A 25917-nucleotide genomic window follows, 5' to 3' on the forward strand; every position below is an offset into this window, starting at 1 on the left:
CCTGTGATGTTATACTGGGGGAATCTGTCTGTCCTAGGACATCCATGTGCCTGGTAGGGCCTGTCCTTTCACCTGACTCAGGAGCGCAGCCAGCGCAAGTGTCTACTCTGAGGTCTCTCCTCCAGAGTTGATAAGGGTGGGGCAATCTGTGGGGCCTGAGGGTCTTGACACCTGTCCTGTCTGGGGGAGGGTGGTGTCCTGCCTGTCTTGGGAACTGAAGGATCCAGCACACTGAGGCCACCTCATCAGAAATCCTCCTCCATTTCCATCCACCTTGCCTTGATTCTTCCTCTCTCTCTTCAAGTCCCCACTATAGAGATCCTGTCACTAGCCCCTCACTAGCTTCCATCTACTGCCCAGAGAGGACAGAATCCAAAGACACACACACGTCCAGTTCAGCGGATCTCAGCCTCCTTCTCACATCCCCTGGTCCTGGTGCACCAGCCAGAGCCCCCCACTCTCGAGGACTTCAGTCCCTCAAGTCTCCTGAGACCTTAAGGCTCAGAGACCCAGAGGGAGCTGAACCTCTGAGAATCCAGGGGTGAAGTTCCCCTGGAGGGAGAGGTCAGGGTCATAGTGAGGAGGGGCTGGAGGGAATCCCTAGACTTCTCCCATCCTGTCCCCACCAGGTGCCTCGGAAGCAAAACAGGGGAGAGGGGGCTGAGCCAGGCAGATGGAAAAGGTGAAGGTCAGAGAATGAAGAGAGATTCAGACTTCAGTTCTAGACTAACTGAAAGCAGATAAAAATCTACTCAAATTATACTGCGAACCCCAAGGAAGAGGAAGGAAAGAGGGAGACTCACCTGAGACAGTCAGCTGGGTCCCTCCGCCGAACACAACACACTGTGATACAGACTCACACACAAACCTCCTGTCACCCCCTCCATCCCCTGCCCAGGCCCACCTGCAGCTGCAAGGGAGGCCCAAAGTCCAGCCTCCTTGTCACGGGTCACGAACAGGCAGATGGGATGGAGAGCGGACGTGGTCCCTCTACATGGAATTTCAAGTCGATGCAGTTTTAGGATTCCAGATGTGCTTGGCCGTGGGGATGACGTTGGTTCCAATGAGTTGATATTGCACCAGAATTTTTACTAATTGTATCCTTAGGAATGTGCCCTGGTTCAATTCATGTCGTGTTGTCATTGTGAAATTTGTGAGCAGGCATGTTTATCAGAGATGATGGAAATGGGACCCTCTTGTAGAGCTAGGAATCGCGGGGAGATCCTGGAAGGCCCACCATCCTCAGCAGAGGATTAGTGGGTGGGAAAGGGAAGGGTGGGTGGGGGACACTCACGTTTATCCCAGCATGCAGACTCTTCTGCCCGTCCTACTCTGCAGTGTCCCGGCCTCTGCAGGGACAGCCTGAGGTGCATTGCGATGGTCACTGTTTCGTCCTGCTCCTGACCCCATGGGTGCAGGTGCCTCCTGGTGTGGGTGTTTAGGTTAAGTTAGAGCTTGAACGGCCCAGTCAGGGCCCTGCACAGATGGGGAAGTGATCACTTCTGCCAGTCCAGTATTTTCTATGAGTTCTCAGTGTGTGAGTGTCTGCTGTCCCCTTACCAAATGCTGAATTACACGTGTCCATATTCAGGAATGTCACCAGTCAGGATGCTCCCACAATGTGTGACAAATATAGCACCCCTGGACTAAACCTGCCAGGTGGATCGCGGTGGTCACCCATCACCCAGGTGGCTACCTATCACCCAGGGCACAGTCTGCATTGTGTTCCCTGTATGTCACATGCAGAGACCATGCAAGGGATAGCATGCCTGGCATCCCTCTCTCTGACACAGGGTCATGCTCAGCAATCCCTGTGCCCTCATTCCCAGATCTGCCAGCTGTTCCTGGCACATTCCTGGCGGCAAACCTTCTCCTGTGTCCCTGTATCACTCTCAACCTGGACTGGAATGTCCCTGCTCTTTCAGGTGTCCCTGGACCTCTCTGGAAGGCCAGAGCACAGGGCCTGCGGTGACTGGCTTTTCTTTGGTCATGTCCCCTTGTCCCCAAGCCACACCTTCTCCTCAAGCTCTCCCAGAGTCTCTGAGAGCAATGTTTGTCAGTGGATGTGTGTATGTATGAACATCGTGTGTGTGAGTGTATGTTTATGTGCATTTATACTTCTGTTTTGTGTGTGTGTGTGTGTGTGTGTGTGTGTGTGTGTACGTGTAGGGATGTGACAGCTTCCACTTTCCTCTAAGAAGATGATCCTGTTTGCAGAGCAGTCAATAGCCCAGTCCTAGAACCTGACACTTGATTTTGACCTCAGGCCCCAAACAGGTCACCCGAAACAGGTGGACATTGGGTCTCACACTGGGGTCAGCGGTGGGCTGCTCCGGAAGGGAATGGAAAGAGCAGGTCAGTCCTGTCACACAGCTTGGACCTCATGACTCTGTGGCACGGGGTCCTCCGATTGGAGTGTGGGAGTGAGCACCCAGGCTCCAGTACTGTGGATCCTGTAGGGAGTGTGAGAGTTAGGGCGTGGGGGGTGGGGCACAGCACAGTCTGATGAGCCAGGAGAAGCAGCCGCACCCTACGGAAGGGGGCAGGAGTAGCAGTGAGGATGGGGAATGTGAGATGCGCTAGGAATCGGGGAAGACATCTGAGTGCCAGGTCTGAGGAACCCAGTATGGCAGCTCAGGCACTACCCGGGGTCCAGGAGAACCTGGGCATGGTCTTGGAAACTAGACATGGTCCACAAAGAGCAGTAAGGTTAGGGAAGGTGTGGAGGGCCAGTTCCACACATTTTCAAAGGGCAAAAGAATTGTGTTCACCATGGCATGCAGAGTTCAGGACAAAAACGCATAAACCAAAAATGAGCAGAGAGCATGATTTCTGATTGACAATGAGGGCATTTTATTGAGAGTTAATTGGGTTTAGGAAGAGGGTCGAGGGAGGTTTGGGATGGGTGATCCTCCCGGGGTCCTGTGTCTCCAGTGCCCCGAGGGTGGGGGTGCTCAGCGTCCTAAGGACATGCTGAGGGCTCCACTGTCTTCTCCACGGTTTTCCCATCGTGCGTGACCTGGCAGCTGTATCTGCTCTTAGATTTCCACTTGTCGGCCGTCAGGCTCAGGTAGCTGCTGGCCGCATACTTGTTGTTGCTCTGTTTTGAGGGCTTGGTGGTCTCCACGCCCTGGGTGACGACGGTGCCGTCTGCCTTCCAGGCCACAGTCACGCCGCTGGGGTAGAAGTCACTGATGAGACACACCAGTGTGGCCTTGTTGGCGCTGAGCTCCTCAGTGGAGGGCGGGAACAGAGTGACCGAGGGCGCTGACTTGGGCTGACCTGTGGGGTGTGGGAAAGACAGGACCTCAGAGGTCTGGTGTCCATCCTGGGAGCTCCTGAACTCGGTCTGGATGTGGGATCCTGAGGACCCAATCATAGCCCCTAGTTCAGGGACAATTTGCGTCCCATTGAGATCCATGTCAAGAAGGCTGGTTTGAGGCTGTGCCTCAGTGAGCTCCCCTCTCCTGGGAAAATCAGAGCCTCGAGAACTGCTGTCCCCTCTTCTGAAAACATAACTGGTTACTGGCCTCCCACACAGAGGTCTGTCCCTCACCCTCCTTCTCCACCTCATCCTCATGTTCTGATGGGGTCTGATGGGGTCCATCGTCTGTCCCCAGAGAGGATGATGTGTGCTCTGACCACAGTGGGCTCAATCTTGAGACATTTCTGACCTGACATATCTGCTGTGGGCCTATGTTCTAAAGGTCTGTTTGTATCCAAATCTGTCTTCTCTGAGCTTCTCTAATGGGGTAAGAACGTGGCTCATCAGGGAGACTCTGTCTGCCTTCTTGGGTCTCTCCTATCTGCAGAGTTGACTGGAGGTTCCCTTCTGGTACTGGGTTAGCCTGGAGATTTCATGCCGAGGTATCTGCCATCTGTTCCCTCAGGGATTCGTGCTTCTAAGGAGTATAACCCAGATGTCCCAGGATTTCACCTCCCCCCATTTTCCCATTCTCCTTCTCCTAGCTCTTAGCCTCTCCTCCCCTCTCTGTCCTCCCTTTCTCATGGTTCCCTGGGTCCCGGGCTGGCTGAGGACTCTGAATGGCAACCCCATAGAGGCCTGGAGGAACCCCTCCACCCCTGCAATGTTCTGAGCTGTGGATCCCGAGTCCCACAGTCCCAGGATCTTCCCTGAACCTCTGATCTACTTGTCCCCAGGCTTGTCCCTGGCACAAGGGGGGTCTGAGTCCTTGTAAAGTCTCCAGGTGGTAACCCGCAATGCCATTTTTCCCCGGGAGAGGATGTCCGCTAATGACCCCTGAGACAATGGTTGTCCATAGGAGACAGAAAGAACAAGTCTTAGGACCCCAATGTTCTCTTGGCCCTATTTGGTGCCTGGTCCAGTCCCTTGTGTGTGGTCAGAGGTGATGGGAGCAGCTGAGGCAGCAGGAGGATTCCACCAGAGAGGGGAAGAGGCCAGGGCCCCTGGAGCCCCTCTCTGGATCATCATGGGCAGGAGTTCAGGGCAGGTGTATAAAAAGAGCAAAAGCAGCAGAAAATTGCCCAAACCTTGGGGAAAGCAGGGGAGTGGGGAGAAGAAGAGACTCACCTAGGACGGTCAGCTGGGTCCCTCCGCCGAACACATGACACTGTGACACAGACTGGTACAAAAACCCCTCCTTAGGAGGCCCCTGCCCCACCCACCCCCCCAACTGCAGCTGTGATGGAGGAAGCTTGGGCCACTGCTCCAGGCACTGGTGTCTGCTCATCAGGGGGGCCCATATGCCTGCCCTGCCCACCCCCAGCACATAACAGGATGGGTGACCCCTTGTGCCAAGCAGTACTATCCTTGGAAAGTCTGGTCCTGCAGGAAGTTGGCATGTTGGAGATGATTTTCCCACTAATCATTGCCCAGGAATGGAAACGAGTTTATAGGATGGCATTTGCTTTTCTATGGAGTGAAATTCCCTGGAGGAGAACAAGGCTTCTCTTCTATATAGAGTTGGTAGAACATTGACCCATCAGTGAGACCACAGGGCCAGGGTAGGAGGCGTCCTCAGGTGTCCCCAATCTCCCCACAGGAAGGGTGGGTTGCCTTGGAATGGACTGGCCATAAGGTTCTTCAATCTGACCCCAGCTGGGACTCCTTGCATCTCCCTTTCTCCGGCTTCCCCAGTGTTATCCTAGACTGGGATGGGCATCTCTAGGGAGGACTGGTCTGATTCTAGCAGGTAACACCAGCCTCCATCTTCAGGGACTTTGTAGGATCCCCTGTCACCCTTCAGGTATCATCGGATTTTTGGCTGTGTCTGGGATCATTTAATTAGACAGGGAGATGTGAGCTAGCACTTGGATTTTGATCTCTAAATACCACACAGTAAAAGGACCCAGGATACTGGGGGCAAATAGCCCATTCCAGGCCCGAATGGGAAAGGCACAGAATGGGCCTAAAACATGCTGTTTCAGCAGAAAGCAGGAGTCGTTGAGATCTGCTGGGCTGATTCCAGAGGATCCCAGGGCCACCTGAGGAGGCTGTCCGTGGGGAAAGGTAGGAACATTCCTCATCAAGAAAAACTAACCACAGTGGATTTGAACCCATCACATATATTTATATCCTAGAGTTCACCATGATGCTCAATGGTTCAGCTTCAGAAGAGAACAGGGACCAGGTCATCATCTTGTAAATTGTTCTATAAAGGAAAGACCAAACATTTATATGCATCTATATATTTGCCTAAAATACATATTCCTGGGAGAGGAAAGAGCATCTGACAGGCCTCGCTGTGTGGACTAATTGCAGACTTCACAAGAGAAAGGAGGACAGATCTGAAATATTGCACTTGGCATTCCATCCCATCTGATGCACCTGAGATTGAGAATCCAGTGACCTCATTCTACCAGTTATGTCCCCACTGGCACCTTGGATGAAAGTCGCCAAACATCCTAGGAAGGGATCTTATCAAAATGTCACACCTGAACCCTATCAATCCTTTCTATCTCAGAACCACTTTGCAGGAACATGAAGCAGAGAGACCCGCCCTGGTACAGCTCAAGGAGGCTGGGGACTGCATGCTGACTGTGGGGGAGTCCCCGGACCAACATCTCAGCTCCTGCAGCCACTACCTTGCAAGGAAAAGTGGAGCGATTTGGGAGATACAGACCCAACACCTGCCAATCAGAGCGTGAAACCTTATTCAATCTTCATATGTAAATATAACAAACTATGATATTGTTTGTACACCTGAAATGAATTAAAAAAAAACAAGAAGGAAAAACAACACCAAAAAGAAAGCAAACAAACAAAAAATGACCAAATGCAACAGCACCAAAAGTACAACCAAATAAATAAACATAAGAATTATAAGCCATTTGAGGAGAAACTGATTTTTAATATTAAAGAATTATTGATAATTTCTGTTCAAGTTTGATAATTATATTGTAGTTATCTTTTAGGTCCTTATGTTTCAGCACACTAATGAAATATTTACAGATGAAAAGTTATGATAACATATTTGCTTCAAAATATTGCATAAGACAGGAGTCACTCTGTTGTGGGTGGGTCAGCATCACGAGTGAATTGATGACTTTGGATGTGTCTGGTTGATAGAAACAGGGGTCATTTTTATTCATCTGCTTTCTTTTTTTTGTGGTCAATGTTTCCCAGGATAAAAAATGACAAAAGTAAATGGGAGATTAGTGAAGGACAGCATCAGGGGTGGTTAGATTCTGGCGTTCTACCAGCGGGGCCATTGAGATGAGGGAGACGTGGGGGGGGGGGCCCTTCCTTACAAGAGTCCAACATTCAGATGCATGAGTGGGGTCAGGCAGAGGCTGTGGGACACTGAGACCCCTAGCTTCCTTTCACCTCCTAGGCAGAGATTTGGGGCAGAAATGCCTGAAGGCAGCTCCCTGTCCCTGATGAGACTCACACACAGGGAGGCCTGAGAGAGTTGGGGAGCTGTGGACCGACAGCCTGTTGGCCCTGCAACTCTGTAAGGCAACTTTACCTGCCTCAGGGGCCTGGAGTGAGAGTGTCTCTGATACCAGGCTGCAGGTGCACTCGAGGTTGAGCCACAGTGAGTGACGTGGGAGGGGGGCTCGTGGACAGGGGGCTGGGGGCACTGTGTCACCAGGGAGCCTGACCTGGTGTAGCCTCAAGACCACACTCACCCTGCTCTGAGCTAGTCCGATCCCGCCTAAATCCACTCCTGGATTCGCATTGATTTCTCTCCCAGAGATAATCACTGATGCCCGTTCTGTGTCCTGGATGGTGCCCTTTCTCATTGACCCACTTCTGTTTTCCTCCCCCGCACGAAGGCTGAAATCATCTGCTCCATCAGTAAAACAACCATAAACTCTCCCCCTGATCAAGCTTCAAATATTGACATTCTTCACGATTATAGTCCCCGCCTCCAGCGAGGGTGACCTTGAGCCTGACCTTGACCCCACACATCTCAACAGAAACCCACTGACTCTGGGTCTCAGCACAGGACCCTGCTCATTTCTCCCTGATCCCTCCTCAGGGCTCCCGGGTCCCTCTAACTTAAGCATCTCCTGTCCCAAGCGACAAGGACTGCATCTCAGGGGCCAGCACCTCAGGACAAGTTCCTGCTCTGAGTCAGGGCTCCACAGCACTCAGAGCTCACCTGTCCCTGGTGAGGTGGTGGAGTGGACGACAGGTAGATGGAATCTCATGTCATGACTCACCCTTCCCATAATAACAGACCCTTTACCCTAGAGACTCAGCCAGACACAGAATACACATCAGAAATGTGAGATGATAAATGATTAGGTCTTTATTGGGAAGTAGAAGTGGGGAGGCAGGGAGACCTGCCCGGTGTGAGCTGATCCTGGGCAGGGTCTCAGGGGTACAGGGGAGAGCTGGTGAAAGGGGAGGCTGGGTGAGGAATGTCCCCAAGGTAGGTCTCTCAGAGACCTAACAGGCCGAGGGGGTCAGTGTCTTCTCCACGGTTTTCCCATCGTGCGTGACCTGGCAGCTGTATCTGCTCTTAGATTTCCACTTGTCGGCCGTCAGGCTCAGGTAGCTGCTGGCCGCGTACTTGTTGTTGCTCTGTTTTGAGGGCTTGGTGGTCTCCACGCCCTGGGTGATGACGGTGCCGTCTGCCTTCCAGGCCACAGTCACGCCGCCGGGGTAGAAGTCGCTGATGAGACACACCAGTGTGGCCTTGTTGGCGCTGAGCTCCTCAGAGGAGGGCGGGAACAGAGTGACCGAGGGCGCTGACTTGGGCTGACCTGCGGGGTGCGGGAAAGACAGGATCTTAGAGGTCTGGTGTCCATCCTGGGAGCTCCTGACATCGGTCTACATGTGGGTACATCTCCTCCAAGTCCATGGCATGGTCCCATGTGGCCCCGCTTCCCTTTGGTCAGGTCAGGGATGGGTGATGTCACTCACCTCCTGTTGGCAGAATCTCAGTGCCTGATACTTGGGAGCTGTGGCCGCCCCTTTGCCCATTGTTTCCTTCTCAGGTTCTCAGGTCTCATTACCAACCATCCCACCCTCTGCTTCCTGGCACTGACTGGCATCACCTTGACACCCCATCGTTCTTAGCGCTCTGTCTGTGCTGGGTCATCAGTCTCTGCGGAATCTGCCCCTGATCCCTCTCCCCAGTGTTCTCACAACAGAGCATCTGCCTGTCCTGGGCTTGGGCTCTCCTCTCTTTAGAAGAGGGAGTTTCTTGCTCCGAGTCCCCCTGGCATCATCATTGTAACCCGTGCTCCACTACCCACGGAAAACATTCTAGGGCCTCCAAGGTAGGGAGTGCTATCAGCAACAGGGCTGGATTTTCAGGGAGTCCACGTGGTTCCCCCAGGAGTTAACTGTGCTCTTCTTAGTCTGGGTCTGTGTCTGTTCGGAGGAGTCTCTTGGTCCTGTGATATTCTAATGGGGGAATCTTTCTGTCCTAGGACATCTGTCTGCCTGGCAGGGCCTGTCCTTGTCACCGGTCCCAGCACAAGCATCTCTTCTGAGGACTCTGCTCCAGAGTTGATAGGGATGGGACAACCTTTGGGGCCTGAGTGTCCTTACACCCGTCCTGTCTAGGGGCTCCTGCCTGTGTTGGATGATGAGGAATGTTCCAGAACCCTGAGGTCTTCTCATCAAAAATCCTCCATCCATTCTTGTCCACCTTGCCTTGATTCCTCCTCTGTCTTCATGTCCCCGCTATAGAGATCCTGTCACTAGCCCCTCACTAGCTTCCATCTACCGCCCAGACAGGACAGAATCCAAGAGACACACACATGTCAGTTCAGCGGATCCCAGCCTCCTTCCCACATCCCCTGGTCCTGGTGCACCAGCCAGAGCCCCCCACTCTCGTGGACCTTTATACCCTCAATTTTTCTGAGAACCTAGAGCTTTGAGACCCTGAGAGAACCAAATCTCTCAGATGCCAGAGGTGAAGTTCCCCTGGAGAGGGAGGTCTGGTCACAGTGAGGAGGGGCTGGAAGGAATCCCTAGAATTCTCCCATCCTGTCCCCACCAGGTGCCTCAGAAGCAAAACCGGGTAGAGGGGGCTGAGCCAGGCCGACAGAAAAGGCTCAGGTAATGGCAATCTAGAGCCATTCAAACAGTAGTATAGGCAGGGACGGAGAGAAGAGGAAAATTGACCCAAATTTCACTGTGGGCCCTGAAAAGGAGCGAAAGGGAGAGACTCACCTGAGACAGTCAGCTGGGTTCCTCCGCCGAACACATAACACAGTGACACAGTCTCGAACACAAACCTCCTGTCACCCCCTCCACCCCCTGCCCAGGCCCACCTGCAGCTGCAAGGGAGGCCCAAGTCCAGCCTCCTTGTCACGGGTTGTGATCGGCAGAGGGGAGGGGGAGTGTGGGTGGCCACTGCACATGGAATATCAATTCCCTGTGGGTTAGGATCCCACATGTTCTCGGTCATGGAATGGCGTTGGGGAGAATGTGCTGGTAGTGATTCAGAACTTTCTCGCAATTGCATCCTTCTTTGGGAGCTGTGCCCGGGCCCACGTTGTGTTATCATTGTGAAATTGGTGAGCAGGTTGTTTATTGTAGAGTTTGTGGAGCTGGGACGACTTTGCAGAGCTCGGAATTGTTGGGATGTCCTGGATGCCTCAGCATCCTCAGCAATGGAGGTTATTAGAATGAGGGGTGGGAATGGAATGTGTAGGTGGGAGGACAATTACCTTGACCCCAGCATGCAGACCCTTCTGTATGGTCCCGAGGTCCAGTGACCCAGTCCTCGCCTGGGACAGCCTGAGGTACAGTTGCACGGTCACTGTTCATCCCCCTCTGAGCCCGTGGGTGCAGCTGCCTCCTTGCCTGGGTTGAATTAGAGCTGGCATGGCCCAGCCTGGGCCCTGTGCCCAAGGGGAAGCTGACGCCACTCCCAGCGTGGTACTTTTCTATGAGCTCTAAGTGAGTGAGTGTGCGCTGTCCCCTTACGCACATGTTGAATTCCACATGTCCTGGTTCAGGAATGTCACCAGTTAGGGTGCCCTTACAACCTGCGATGCACATTGCATCCCTGGGCCAGACCTGTACGTTGGAGTTGGGGAAGCAACACCCAAGGCCTCAGCCGGCATCCTGGGCCATGTATGTCACCTTGCAGAGCGCTCAAGAGGGTCACACTGGTCTGGCCTCCTTCTCTCTCTGACACAGGGTCATGCTCAGCAATCCCTCTGCCCTCATTCCCAGATCTGCCAGCTGTTCCTGGCACACTCCCTGCGGCCTACCTTCTCTATTGTCCCTTTATCACTCTCAACCTTTACTGGAATGTCCCTGCCCTTTCAGATGTCCCTGGACCTCTCTGGAAGGTCAGAGCACAGGGCTTGCAGTGACTGGCTTTTCTTTGGTCATGTCCCCTTGTCCCCAAGCCACACCTTCTCCTCAAACTCTCCCAGAACCTCTGAGAGCAATGTTTGTCAGTGGATGTGTGTATGTATGAACCCCGTGTGTGTGAGTGTATCTTTACGTGCATTTGTACTTTTTGTTTTGTGGATTTGTGTGTGTGTGTGTGTGTGTGTGTGTGTACACGTGGGAATGTGACAGCTTCCACTTTCCTCTAAGAAGATGAGCCTGTTTGCAGATCAGTCAATAGCCCAGTCCGAGAACCTGACACTTGATTTTGACATCAGGCCCCAAACAGGTCACCCGAGACAGGTGGACATTGGGTCTCACACTGGGGTCAGCGGTGGGCTGCTCCGGAAGGGAATGGAAAATGGAAAGAGCAGGTCAGTCCTGTCAGCCAGGGAATTGAACACAGCACGGACCCCATGACTCTGTGGCACGGGGTCCTCCGAGGGGAGTGGGGGAGTCAGCACCCAGGCTCCAGTACTGTGGATCCTGTAGGGAGTGTGAGTGTTAGGGCGTGGGGGGTGGGGCACAGCACAGTCTGATGAGCCAGGAGAAGCATCCGCACCCTACGGAACGGGGAAGGAGTAGCAGTGAGGATGGGGAATGTGAGACGAGCTAGGAATCGGGGAAGACATCTGAGTGCCAGGACTGAGGAATCCAGTATGGCAGCTCAGGCACTACCCGGGGTCCAGGGGAACCTGGGCATGGTCTTGGAAACTAGACGTGGTCCACCCAAGAGCAGTAAGGTTAGGGAAGGTGTGAGGGCCAGTTCCACACATTTTCAAAGGGCAAAAGAATTGTGTTCACCCTCGGATGCAGAGTTCAGGACAAAACTGCGTTAAACAAAAATGAGCAGAGAGCATGATGTCTGATTGGCAATGAGGATGTTTTATTGGGAATTAATTGGGTTTAGCAAGAAGGTCGAGGGAGGTTTGGGACAGGTGATCCTCTGGGGTCCTGTGTCTCCAGTGCCCCGAGGGTGGGGGTGCTCAGCGTCCTAAGAACACGATGAGGGTTCCACTGTCTTCTCCACGGTTTTCCCATCGTGCGTGACCTGGCAGCTGTATCTGCTCTTAGATTTCCACTTGTCGGCCGTCAGGCTCAGGTAGCTGCTGGCCGCGTACTTGTTGTTGCTCTGTTTCGAGGGCTTGGTGGTCTCCACGCCCTGGTTGATGACGGTGCCGTCTGCCTTCCAGGCCACAGTCACGCCGCCGGGGTAGAAGTCACTGATGAGACACACCAGTGTGGCCTTGTTGGCGCTGAGCTCCTCAGAGGAGGGCGGGAACAGAGTGACCGAGGGCGCTGACTTGGGCTGACCTGTGGGGTGTGGGAAAGACAGGACCTTAGAGGTCTGGTGTCCATCCTGGGAGCTCCTGACCTCGGTGTTGATGGGGGTTCAGCTCCCCAAGTGCACGACAGGTCCCAATCAGGCCCCTGCTCTCCTTTGGACAGGTCAGGGATGGAGGGTAGACTCACCTCCTGTTGGCAGACTCTCAGTGCCTGACTTTGGGGAGTGGTGAGGCCCCCTTCACCCATCTTTTCTTCCTCAGGCTCACAGGTCTCACCACCCAGCATCCCACCCTCTGTTTCCTGGTTCTGACTGGCACCACCTCGAGATCTCATGTTTCCTCAGGGCTCTGTCTGTCCTATGGGCTCCCAGAAGGTGGTTATTCTCTTTTTAGTCTGGGTCTGTGTGTGTTGTGAGGGGCCCTTTGTCCTGTGACATACTGGGGGAATCTGTCTGTTCTAGGACATCTGTCTACCTGGTAGGGCCTGTCCTTTTCTCCTTTCCCAGGAGTGCAGCCAGCACAAGTGTCTGCTCTGAGGTCTCTCCTCCAGAGTTGAGAGGGGTGGGGCAACCTGTGGGGCCTGAGGGTCTTGACACCTGTCCTGTCTGGGGAAGGGTGGTGTCCTGCCTGTCTTGGGAACTGAAGGATCCAGCACCCTGAGGCCATCTCATCGGAATTCCTCCTCCATTTCCATCCACCTTGCCTTGATTCCTCCTCTCTCTTCATGTCCCCGCTATAGAGATCCTGTCACTAGCCCCTCACTAGCTTCCATCTACCACCCAGAGAGGACAGAATCCAAAGACACACACATGTCCAGTTCAGTGGATCCCAGCCTCCTTCCCACATCCCCTGGTCCTGGTGCACCAACCAGAGCCCCCCACTCTCGAGGACTTCAGTCCCTCAAGTCTCCTGAGACCTTAAGGCTCAGAGACCCTGAGGGAGCTGAACCTGTGAGAATCCAGGGGTGAAGTTCCCCTGGAGGGAGAGGTCAGGGTCACATTGAGGTGAGGAGGTGCTGGAGGGAATCCCTAGGAGTCTCCCATCCTGTCCCCACCAGGTGCCTCGGAAGCAAAACAGAGTAGTGGGGGCTGAGCCGGGCAGACGGAAAAGGTGAAGGATACAGAATGCCAGAGCAGTTCAGAGTCTAGTTCTAATCTGAAGTGAAAGGAGAGAAAAATCTGCCCAAATTTCAGTGTGGACCCCCAGCAGGAGGAGGGAAAGGGTGAGACTCACCTGAGACGGTCAGCTGGGTCCCTCCGCCGAACACCCAACACTGTGACACAGGCTAGTACAAAAACCCCTGCTTGGGAGGTCCTTGACCCACCCCCCAGCCCTCCACCTGCAGCTGCTATGGAGGAAGTAGTGATGCAGCCCCAGGGTGGTATCCTCTCAGGAGTGGGTTACACACCCTCTAAGCCCCAATTTATTCCATAACAGGACAGGTTACCTCATGTGCCCAGCAGCTGGATTCTTGGAATACCAAGCTTCGAAAGAATTTGGTGTCTTAGATCTGGTTCTCCTCTTACTGTTTGCAGGACGAAATGAAGTTATCAGATGTGTGACTGAGTAGTGCATTTCCATGCATGTGGTCAGGATGTCTTATTTACGTAAATTCGACATAACTCTGATCATTTGTGCAGACTGTGGGGTGATGGCAGAGGATGTCCTGTGTCCTTGAACAGAGGTAGGTTCTCCTAGAGATCAGTGTGTTTTGAAATCTTCCCACTATATCAACTGGACTCAAAGGGTGTCACCCCAGTTTCCTTGGGCAAGTTCTAGGATGTGATCAGCCTGGCTGGTGAGCCACAACCTGGTCCCTGAGGTGAATGCCAGCTTGTCACTTAGAAACATCCGCCGTCCCCTCCCCCAGTCTGGTCTCATATGCGGGAAGGTCAGGTGGTGACATTGCTGTTCTGCCTTATTCAAGGGGAGACATGAGCAACACCTTGACCTTGGCCCTAAATCCCACCTCCTGCTAAAGAGCACCTGGATCAATAGCCAATTCCAGGCCTGGGGTGGGAAAGTTACTGATCAGCTAGAACATGTTGTCACTCAGAATGCAGGCGTCATTGATGACCCCTGGGGTCATGACGGGCACACAAAAGCCACCTGCTGAGGCTCCCAGTGGACAAATGTCCATCATTTGCAACCACGTTGTCATCATCACTAGAGGACAACTGCAGTGTGTTCACACAATCGATACACTCACATCCTAGAGTTTACCATGGCTTTCAGCAGTAATTATTGCCCAGATCACCATTCTGTAAAATGGTGGACAAAAGGGAAGAGCTTCCGTTTCTTTCTTTTTAGCAGAGTATGAATCACACTACAGGGTGAAGAAAGAGCATCTGAAGGCACTCCCTTCATGGAAACGTTGCAGCCCTTGCAGGAGGAGGGCAGAACTGAAATATCCCATGATGCGTCCCATCCCATCCGATGGACGGAGTTATTGGACATCAAAGCCCCTAATGTCACTCAAAGGAGGTCAAACTGATACGGGTCTTTGGACGCAAAGTAGCTAACCATCCTGGGAAGCAATTTTGCTGAAGTGCAACCTGGACCTCGTTAAGCCTCTGCAGTTAGAACTACTTTGCAGGGACACCAACCAGCGAGACCAGCCCTGGTACAGCTCAGGGAAGCTGGCGCCGCATCCTGCTTGGGGGAGAATCCAGGGACCAGCATGTGAGCCTCTGCAGCCACGTCCTTGCAAGGAAAAGCTGAAACGATTTGGGAGATACTTACACAGCCGACATCCACCAATCACAATGTCAGACCTTATTCAATCCTCACAGGTAAAGAAAATAAACAAAAAAATGACCAAATACAAACCACCAAAAATACAACCAAATAAATAGACTTTTGACTATCATAGGCCATTTGATGAGAAACTAATTTTTGATATTGAAGAGTTATTGGTAATTTTTGTTTAAGTTTGATAATGATGTTGTATTTATATTTTAGGTCCTTTCTCTTTTGACACAAATAAAACATTTACAGATTAAATGATATGATCTGGAATTTCTTCAAAGTATTTCATAAGGGAGGAGTCATTGTGTTGTGCGTGGGTCTGCCTTACTAGCGAAGAGATGATTTTGAGACCCAATTGATGGGGACATGTGGGTGATTATTATTATTCCTCTGTCTCATTTTGTGTTCTCAGTTCTTTATCATAACAGCTTATAAGAACTCAAAAGGAGTTAGTCTTGCTTGGCAGTAGCTTGGAGTGGCACTCTAGCCAGCAGGGCCATCGAGATGGAGACACATGTGTGGTTGCCTCCAGCCTCGGTTCTTAGTCTTCCATTTATCAAATGGGTCCAGGCAGATGCTGAGGGACCCTGGGACCCCTAGCTTCCTTTCACCTGCTAGGCTGAGATTTGGGGCAGGGATCTAGCTCCAAGCCCCACGGTGGCTCCAGAGCTTCCTGTCTTTGCAGACTCTGTCCCTGGCCTATCTCCCTGCTGTCAGCTCTGGTGAAGGCAGCTCTATGTCCTCGATGAAGTTTAGATACAGACAGGGGGTCTGTGAGACCCAGGGCTCTGAGGACTGAGAGTCAGCTGGGCCAGCACCTCCGAGAGGCTGACCGAGCCTGCCTCAGGCCTTGGAGTGAGTGTGTCTCTGACACCAGACTGCAGGTGCCCTAGGGACTGATCCATAGACATTGAGGGGGAGGGGTCCCGTGGGTTGGGGTTTGGGCGGCGCTGAGTCCTTGGGGATCCTGACCCTGCTGTAGCCCCCAGGCCACACTCACACTGACCTGAACTAGTCTGACCCAGGCTAACGCTACTCCTACTTTTGAATCGACTCTCTCTCCTAGGGACAATTATTGATGCCCATTCAGTGCCGAGGACAGTGCCCTTCCTCACTGACCCAGTTCTCCCGTGTCCCCTATCATGCAGACTGACAACATGTGCCCAGTCTGTATGCCAACCATATACTCTCTCCCTGACCCAATTTCAGGCATTAAGACTTTTGATTGAGGTCTCAGGCCTCAGCTAGCATAACATTGGGCCAGACCTTGACCCCACTAACATTTGAACATACACCCACTGCTTCTGGTCTCAGTCACACCTGGGACCCTGCCTGTGTATTCCTGATCTCTTCTCAGGTCTCCTGGGTCCCTCTCACTCAGGCGTTCTCCTTTCCCAGGTGACAAGGAGTACATCCCAGGGGCCAGCACCTCAGGACAAGTTCCCGCTCTGAGTCAGGACTCTACCAGCACTCACATGCCATCTGGTCCCCAGGGGATTATGTGGAGGGACAAGAGTAAATAGGGTCACCTTCTGAACTGTCACCTCCTTTGATTACTGATCTTTTACCCAGAGACCCGTCCCAATGCAGAATGCACAACAGAAATGTGAGATGATAAATGATTAAGTCTTTATTGAGAAGAAGTAGAAATGGGGAGGGATTGAGACCTGCCCAGTGTGAGTGAGTTGGGCAGGGAATCTCTGGGTACAGTGGAGAGCCAGGGAAAGGGGTGTCTGGTTGAAGAATGTCCCCGAGGGTGGGGATGGGATCTCACAGACCTAACACGCTGAGGGGGTCAGTGTCTTCTCCACGGTTTTCCCATCGTGCGTGACCTGACAGCTGTATCTGCTCTTAGATTTCCACTTGTCGGCCGTCAGGCTCAGGTAGCTGCTGGCCGCATACTTGTTGTTGCTCTGTTTCGAGGCCTTGGTGGTCTCCACGCCCTGGGTGACGACGGTGCCGTCTGCCTTCCAGGCCACAGTCACGTCGCTGGGGTAGAAGTCACTGATGAGACACACCAGTGTGGCCTTGTTGGCGCTGAGCTCGTCAGTGGAGGGCGGGAACAGAGTGACCGAGGGCGCTGACTTGGGCTGACCTGTGGGGTGCGGGAAAGACAGAACCTCAGAGGTCTGGTATCCATCCTGGGAGCTCCTGACCTCATTCTGGATGTGGGGTACTGGCTCCTGAGGAACCAATCGTAGCCCCTAGTTCAGGGACAATTTGGGTCCCATTGAGGTCCATGTCAAGAAGGCTGGTTTGAGGCTGTGCCTCAGTGAGCTCCCCTCTCCTGGGAAAATCAGAGCCTCGAGAACTGCTGTCCCCTCTTCTGAGAACCTCTCTGGTTACTGGCCTCCCACACAGAGGTCTGTCCCTCACCCTCCTTCTCCACCTCATCCTCACGTTCTGATGGGGTCCATTGTCTGTCCCCAGAGAGGATGATGTGTGCTCTGACCACAGTGAGCTCAATCTTGAGACATTTCTGACCTGACTTCTCTGCAGTGGGCCTTTGTTCTAGAGGGTCTGTTTGTACCCAAATCTGTCTCCCCTGAGCTTCTCTAATGGGGTAAGAACCTGGCTCATCAGGGAGACTCTGTCTGCCTTCTTGGGTCTCTCCTATCTGCAGAGTTGACTGGAGGTTCCCTTCTGGTACTTGGTTAGCCCGGAGATTTCATGCCGAGGTATCTACTGTCTGTTCCCTCAGGGATTCGTGCTTCTAAGGAGTGTAACCCTGATGTCCCAGGATTTCACCTCCCCCCGTTTTCCCATTCTCCTTCTCCTAGCTCTTAGCCTCTCCTCCCCTCTCTGTCCTCCCGTTCTCTTGGTTCCCTGGGTCCTGGGCTGGCTGAGGACTCTGAATGGCAACCCCATAGAGGCCTGGAGGAACCCCTCCACCCCTGCGATGTTCTCAGCCATGGATCCCGAGTCCCACAGTCCTGGGATCTTCCCAGAACCTCTGACCTATTTGTCCCCAGGCTTGTCCCTGGCACAAGAGGGGTTCTGAGTCCTTGTAAAGTCTCCAGGTGGTAAGCCGCAATGCCATTTTTCCCTTGGAGAGGATGTCCCCTAATGACCCCTGAGACAAAGGTTGTCCATAGGAGAAAGAAAGAACAAGTCTTAGGACCCCAATGTTCTCTTGGCCCTATTCGGTGTCTGGTCCCGTCCCTTGTGTGTGGTCAGAGGTGATGGGAGCAGCTGAGCCAAGCAGAAGGGTTCCACTAGAGAGGGGAAGAGGCCAGGGCCCCTGGAGCCCCTCTCTGAATCAGCATGAGCAGGGATTCAGGGCAGGTATAAAAAGAGCAAAAGCAGCAGAAAATTGCCCAAACCTTGGGGAAAGCAGGGGAGTGGGGAGAAGAAGAGACTCACCTAGGACGGTCAGCTGGGTCCCTCCGCCGAACACATTACACAGTGACACAGTCTCGAACACAAACCTCCTGTCACCCCCTCCGCCCCCTGCCCAGGCCCACCTGCAGCTGCAAGGGAGGCCCAAGTCCAGCCTCCTTGTCACGGGTTGTGATCGGCAGAGGGGAGGGGGAGTGTGGGTGGCCACTGCACATGGAATATCAATTCCCTGTGGGTTAAGATCCCACATGTTCTCGGTCATGGAATGGCGTTGGAGAGAATGTGCTGGTAGTGATTCAGAACTTTCTCGCAATTGCATCCTTCTTTGGGAGCTGTGTCCGGGCCCACATTGTGTTATCATTGTGAAATTGGTGAGCAGGTTGTTTAATGTTGAGTTGATGGAGCTGGGACGACTTTGCAGAGCTCGGAATTGTTGGGAGGTCCTGGATGCCTCAGCATCCTCAGCAGTGGAGGTTATTAGAATGAGGGGTGGGAATGGAATGTGTAGGTGGGAGGACAATTACCTTGACCCCAGCATGCAGACCCTTCTGTATGGTCCCGAGGTCCAGTGACCCAGTGCTTGCCTGGGACAGCCTGAGGTACAGTGGCACGGTCACTGTTTATCCCCCTCTGAGCCCATGGGTGTAGCTGCCTCCTTGCCTGGGTTGAATTAGAGCTGGCATGGCCCAGCCTGGGCCCTGTGCCCAAGGGGAAGCTGACGCCACTCCCAGCGCAGTTCTTTTCTATGAGCTCTAAGTGTGTGAGTGTGCGCTGTCCCCTTACGCACATGTTGAATTCCACATGTCCTGGTTCAGGAATGTCACCAGTTAGGGTGCCCTTACAACCTGCGATGCACATTGCATCCCTGGGCCAGACCTGTACATTGGAGGTGAGGTAGCAACACCCAAGGCCTCAGCCGGCATCCTGGGCCATGTATGTCACTTTGCAGAGCTCATGTGAGGGTCACACTGGTCTGGCCTCCTTCTCTCTCTGACACAGGGTCATGCTCAGCAATCCCTCTGCCCTCATTCCCAGATCTGCCAGCTGTTCCTGGCACACTCCCTGCGGCCTACCTTCTCCATTGTCCCTTTATCACTCTCAACCTTTACTGGAATGTCCCTACCCTTTCAGGTGTCCCTGGACCTCTTTGGAAGGCCAGAGCACAGGGCCTGCAGTGACTGGCTTTTCTTTGGTCATGTCCCCTTGTCCCCAAGCCACACCTTCTCCTCAAGCTCTCCCAGAGTCTCTGAGAGCAATGTTTGTCAGTGGATGTGTGTATTTATGAAACTCGTGTGTGTGAGTGTATGTTTACGTACATTTGTACTTTTGTTTTGTGTGTGTGTGTGTGTGTGTGTGTGTGTGTACGCGTAGGGATGTGACAGCTTCCACTTTCCTCTAAGAAGATGAGCCTGTTTGCAGATCAGTCAATAGCCCAGTCCGAGAACCTGACACTTGATTTTGACATCAGGCCCCAAACAGGTCACCCGAGACAGGTGGACATTGGGTCTCACACTGGGGTCAGCGGTGGGCTGGTCCGGAAGGGAATGGAAAGAGCAGGTCAGTCCTGTCAGCCAGGGAATTGAACACAGCACGGACCCCTGACTCTGTGGCACGGGGTCCTCCGAGCAGAGTGGGAGAGTGAGCACCCAGGCTCCAGTACTGTGGATCCTATAGGGAGTGTGACAGTTAGGGCGTGGGAGGTGGGGCACAGCAAGAGAGCCAAGAGAAGCATCCGTACCCTATGGAAGGGGGCAGGAGTAGCAGTGAGGATGGGGAATGTGAGATGCGCTAGGAATCGGGGAAGGTATCTGAGTGCCAGGTCTGAGGAATCCAGTATGGCAGCTCAGGCACTACCCGGGGTCCAGGGGAACCTGGGCATGGACTTGAGAACTAGACATGGTCCACAAGAGCAGTAAGGTTAGGGAAGGTGTGGAGGGCCATTTCTCCTGGGTGGTGCCTCACCCCATCCCCTGTTCTGGAACATTCTTTCTGCAATTGTGGGTGAGAGTATCTCTCCCTGACCAGGGCAACATGGAGACACTGTCGTCCAAATCCATTTTCAAAGGGCAAAAGAATTGTGTTCACCATGACATGCAGATTCAGGACAAAAATGCATAAACCAAAAATGACCAGAGAGCACGATGTCTGATTGACAATGAGGACATTTTATTGGGAGTTAATTGGGTTTAGGAAGAGGGTCTAGTGAGGTTTGGGATGGGTGATCCTCTGGGGTCCTGTGTCTCCAGTGCCCCGAGGGTGGGGGTGCTCAGCGTCCTAAGAACACGCTGAGGGTTCCACTGTCTTCTCCACGGTTTTCCCATCGTGCGTGACTTGGCAGCTGTATCTGCTCTTAGATTTCCACTTGTCGGCCGTCAGGCTCAGGTAGCTGCTGGCCGCATACTTGTTGTTGCTCTGTTTCGAGGCCTTGGTGGTCTCCACGCCCTGGGTGACGACGGTGCCGTCTGCCTTCCAGGCCACAGTCACGTCGCTGGGGTAGAAGTCACTGATGAGACACACCAGTGTGGCCTTGTTGGCGCTGAGCTCGTCAGTGGAGGGCGGGAACAGAGTGACCGAGGGCGCTGACTTGGGCTGACCTGTGGGGTGTGGGAAAGACAGGACCTCAGAGGTCTGGTGTCCATCCTGGGAGCTCCTGACCTCATTCTGGATGTGGGGTACTGGCTCCTGAGGACCCAATCGTAGCCCCTAGTTCAGGGACAATTTGGGTCCCATTGAGGTCCATGTCAAGAAGGCTGGTTTGAGGGTGTGCCTCAGTGAGCTCCCCTCTCCTGGGAAATCAGATCCTCAAGAACTGCTGTCCCCTCTTCTGAGAACATAACTGGTTACTGGCCTCCCACACAGACGTCTGTCCCTCACCTTCCTGCTCCGCCTCATCCTCACGTTCAATGGGATCTGTCATCTGTCCCCAGAGAGGATGATGTGTGTTCTGACCACTGTCAGGTCAATCTTTGGCATTTCTGACCTGACTTCTCTGCAGTGGGCCTTTGTTCTAGAGGGTCTGTTTGTACCCAAATCTGTCTTCCCTGAGCTTCTCTAAGGGGGTAAGAACGTGGCTCATCAGGGAGACTCTGTCTGCCTTCTTGGGTCTCTCCTATCTGCAGAGTTGACTGGAGGTTCCCTTCTGGTACTGGGTTAGCCTGGAGATTTCATGCCGAGGTATCTGCCATCTGTTCCCTCAGGGATTCGTGCTTCTAAGGAGTGTAACCCTGATGTCCCAGGATTTCACCTCCCCCCGTTTTCCCATTCTCCTTCTCCTAGCTCTTAGCCTCTCCTCCCCTCTCTGTCCTCCCTTTCTCATGGTTCCCTGGGTCCCGGGCTGGCTGAAACTCTGAATGGCAACCCCATAAAGGCTTGGAGGAACCCCTCCACCCCTGCGATGTTCTCAGCCATGGATCTTGAGTCCCACAGTCCTGGGATCTTCCCAGAACCTCTGACCTACTTGTCCCCAGGCTTGTCCCTGGCACAAAGGGGGTTCTGAGTCCTTGTAAAGTCTCCAGGTGGTAACCCGCAATGCCATTTTTCCCTGGGAGAGGATGTCCCCTAATGACCCCTGAGACAAAGGTTGTCCATAGGAGACAGAAAGAACAAGTCTTAGGACCCCAATGTTCTCTTGGCCCTATTTGGTGCCTGGTCCAGTCCCTTGTGTGTGGTCAGAGGTGATGGGAGCAGCTGAGCCAGCAGGAGGATTCCACCAGAGAGGGGAAGAGGCCAGGGCCCCTGGAACCTCTCTCTGATCAGCATGAGCAGGATTCAGGGCAGGTGTATGAAAAGAGCAAAAGCAGCAGAAAATTGCCCAAACCTTGGGGAAAGCAGGGAAGTGGGGAGAAGAAGAGACTCACCTAGGACGGTCAGCTGGGTCCCTCCGCCGAACACACGACACTGTGACACAGACTGGTACAAAAACCCCTCCTTAGGAGGCCCCTGCTCCACCCCCCCCAACTGCAGCTGTGATGGAGGAAGCTTGGGCCACTGCTCCAGGCACTGGTGTCTGCTCATCAGGGGGGCCCATATGCCTGCCCTGCCCACCCCCAGCACATAACAGGATGGGTGACCCCTTGTGCCAAGCAACAGTACCCTAGGAAAGTCTGGTCCTGCAGGAAGTTGGCATGTTGGAGATGATTTTCCCACTAATCATTGCCCAGGAATGGAAATGAGTTTAAAGGACAGCATTTGCTTTTCTAATGAGTGAAGTTCCTTGGAGGAGAACAAGGCTTCTCTTCTATATACAGTTGGTAGAACATTGACCCATCTGTGAGACCACAGGGCCAGGGTAGGAGGCGTCCTCAGGTGTCCCCAATATCCCCACAGGAAGGGTGGGTTGCCTTGGAATGGACTGGCCATAGGATTCTTCAATCTGAGCCCAGCTGGGACTCCTTGTATCTCCCTTTCTCCGGCTTCCCCAGTGTTATCCTAGACTGGGATGGGCATCTCTAGGGAGGACTGGTCTCGTTCTCGAAGGTAATGCCGACCTCCATCTTCAGGGACTTTGTAGGATCCCCTGTCACCCTTCAGGTATCATCGGATTTTTGGCTGTGTCTGGGATCATTTAATTAGACAGGGAGATGTGAGCTAGCACTTGGATTTTGATCCCTAAATACCACACAGTAAAAGGACCCAGGATAATGGGGGCAAATAGCCCATTCCAGGCCCGAATGGGAAAGGCACAGAATGGGCCTAAAACAGGCTGTTACAGCAGAAAGCAGGAGTCGTTGAGATCTGCTGGCTGATTCCAGAGGATCCCAGGGCCACCTGAGGAGGCTGTCCGTGGGGAAAGTTGGGAACATTCCTCATCAAGAAAAAATAACCACAGTGGATTTGAACACATCACATATATTTACATCCTAGAGTTCACCATGATGCTCAATGGTTCAGCTTCAGAAGAGAACAGGGACCAGGTCATCATCTTGTAAATTGTTCTATAAAGGAAAGACCAAACATTTATATGCATCTATATATTTGCCTAAAATATGAAACATATTCCTGGGAGAGGAAAGAGCATCTGACAGGCCTCCCTGTGTGGATTAATTGCAGACTTTCACAAGAGAAAGGAACACAGACCTGAAATATTGCACTTGGCATTCCATCCCATCTGATGCACCTGAGATTTGAGAATCCAGTGACCTCATTCTACCATTTATGTCCCCACTGGCACCTTAGGTGAAAGTAGCCAAACATCCTAGGAAGGGGTGTTATCAAAATGTCACACCTGAGCCCTGGTACAGCTTATTAGAAACACACACACACAAAAAACAAAACAAACAAAAAACTCTCCACTCATACCTCACATCATAACAAAAATGAATTCAAATGCAATCACAGTCCTAAACTTAAAATCTGAAACTATAAAACATCTAGAAAAACATAGGGTCCCTGGTACAGCTCAGGGAGGCTGGGGGCTGCATCCTGACTGTGGGGGAGTCCCAGGACCAGCATCTCAGCCCCAGCAGCCACTTCCTTGCAAGGAAAAGCTGGAGCAATTTGGGAGATACAGACCCAACATCTATCAATCACAACGTCAAACCTTATTCAATCTTCATACGAAAAGATAACAAATGATGACGTTGCTTGTAAACCTGAAACTAATAAAAAAAAGCAAGGAGGAAAAACAACACCAAAACGAAAAGAAACCAACAAAAAATGACCAAATATAACAGCAACAAAAATACACCAAATAAATAGACTTATGACAATCATGAGCCATTTGAGGAGAAACTAATTTTTGATATTAAAGAATAATTGAAAATTTCTGTTGAAGTTTGATAATTATATTGTAGTTATCTTTTAAGTCCTTATGTTTCAGCACACTAATGAAATATTTACAGATGAAAAGTTATGATAACGTTTTTGCTTCAAAATATTGCATAAGACAGGAGTTACTCTGTTGTGGGTGGGTCAGCATCACGAGTGAATTGATGACTCTGCATGTGTCTGGTTGATAGAAACAGGGGTCATTTTTATTCACCTCCTTTCTTATTTTTGTGGTGAATGTTTCCCAGGATAAAAAATGACAAAAGTAAATGGGAGATTAGTGAAGGACAGCATCAGGGGTGGTTAGATTCTGGCGTTCTACCAGCGGGGCCATTGAGATGAGGGAGACGTGGGGGGGGGGCCCTTCCTTACAAGAGTCCAACATTCAGATGCATGAGTGGGGTCAGGCAGAGGCTGTAGGACACTGAGACCCCTAGCTTCCTTTCACCTCCTAGGCAGAGATTTGGGGCAGAAATGCCTGAAGGCAGCTCCCTGTCCCTGGTGAGCTGGAGGCTCACACAGAGAGGCCTGAGAGAGTTGGGGAGCTGTGGACCGACAGTCTGCTGGGCCTGCACCTCTGTAAGGCAACTTTACCTGCCTCAGGGGCCTGGAGTGAGAGTGTCTCTGATACCAGGCTGCAGGTGCACTCGAGGTTGAGCCACAGTGAGTGATGTGGGAGGAGGGCTCGTGGACAGGGGGCTGGGGTCACTGTGTCACCAGGAAGCCTGACCTGCTGTAGCCTGAAGTCCACATTCACCCTGCCCTGAGCTAGTCCGATCCCGCCTAAATCCACTCCTGGATTCGCATTGATTTCTCTCCCAGAGACAATCACTGATGCCCGTTCTGTGTCCTGGATGGTGCCCTTTCTCATTGACCCACTTGTTTTCCTCCCCCACACGAAGGCTGAAATCATCTGCTCCATCAGTAAAACAACCATAAACTCTCCCCCTGATCAAACTTCAAATATTGGCATTCTTCACGATTATAGTCCCCGCCTCCAGCGAGGGTGACCTTGAGCCTGACCTTGACCCCACACATCTCAACAGAAACCCACTGACTCTGGGTCTCAGCACAGGACCCTGCTCATTTCTCCCTGATCCCTCCTCAGGGCTCCCTGGTCCCTCTAACTTAGGCATCTCCTGTCCCAAGCGACAAGGACTGCATCTCAGGGGCCAGCACCTCAGCACAAGTTCCTGCTCTGAGTCAGGGCTCCACAGCACTCAGAGCTCACCTGTCCCTGGTGAGGTGGTGGAGTGGACGACAGGTAGATGGAATCTCATGTCATGACTCTCCCTTCCCGTCATAACAGACCCTTTAACCTAGAGACTCAGCCAGACACAGAATACACGTCAGAAATGTGAGATGATAAATGATTAGGTCTTTATTGGGAAGTAGAAGTGGGGAGGGAGTGAGACCTGCCCGGTGTGATCTGATCCTGGGCAGGGTCTCAGGGGTACAGGGGAGAGCTGGTGAAAGGGGAGGCTGGGTGAGGAATGTCCCTCAGGTAGGGCTCTCAGAGACCTAACACGCCGAGGGCGTCAGTGTCTTCTCCACGGTTTTCCCATCGTGCGTGACCTGGCAGCTGTATCTGCTCTTAGATTTCCACTTGTCGGCCGTCAGGCTCAGGTAGCTGCTGGCCGCGTACTTGTTGTTGCTCTGTTTCGAGGGCTTGGTGGTCTCCACGCCCTGGGTGATGTCGGTGCCGTCTGCCTTCCAGGCCACAGTCACGCCACCAGGGTAGAAGTCGCTGATGAGACACACCAGTGTGGCCTTGTTGGCGCTGAGCTCCTCAGAGGAGGGCGGGAACAGAGTGACCGAGGGCGCTGACTTGGGCTGACCTGTGGGGTGTGGGAAAGACAGGACCTCAGAGGTCTGGTGTCCATCCTGGGAGCTCCTGACCTCGGTGTTGATGGGGGTTCAGCTCCCCAAGTGCACGACAGGTCCCAATCAGGCCCCTGCTCTCCTTTGGACAGGTCAGGGATGGAGGGT

At 52.8% G+C, this 25917-nt stretch overlaps 2 gene segments (V, D, J or C); both read right to left on the reverse strand.

Annotated features, from left to right (window-relative positions):
• The window catches only part of LOC109439166 (immunoglobulin lambda-1 light chain), a 316010-nt gene that overhangs the window by 1063 nt on the left and 289030 nt on the right, over positions 1-25917 (reverse strand). The window contains 1 exon segment of the V gene segment in view: positions 4553-4589. Coding sequence covers positions 4553-4589 — 37 coding nt within the window.
• LOC109439815 (putative non-functional immunoglobulin lambda variable 1-50) overlaps positions 7717-25917 on the reverse strand; it is a 370373-nt gene continuing 352172 nt past the window's right edge. The window contains 2 exon segments of the V gene segment in view: positions 7717-8196; positions 9617-9653. Of these exon segments, the coding sequence occupies positions 7880-8196; positions 9617-9653 (354 nt within the window).

Source organism: Rhinolophus sinicus, linkage group LG16, assembly GCF_036562045.2.
Source record: "Rhinolophus sinicus isolate RSC01 linkage group LG16, ASM3656204v1, whole genome shotgun sequence".
In the NCBI taxonomy this organism is placed as follows: Eukaryota; Metazoa; Chordata; class Mammalia; order Chiroptera; family Rhinolophidae; genus Rhinolophus; species Rhinolophus sinicus.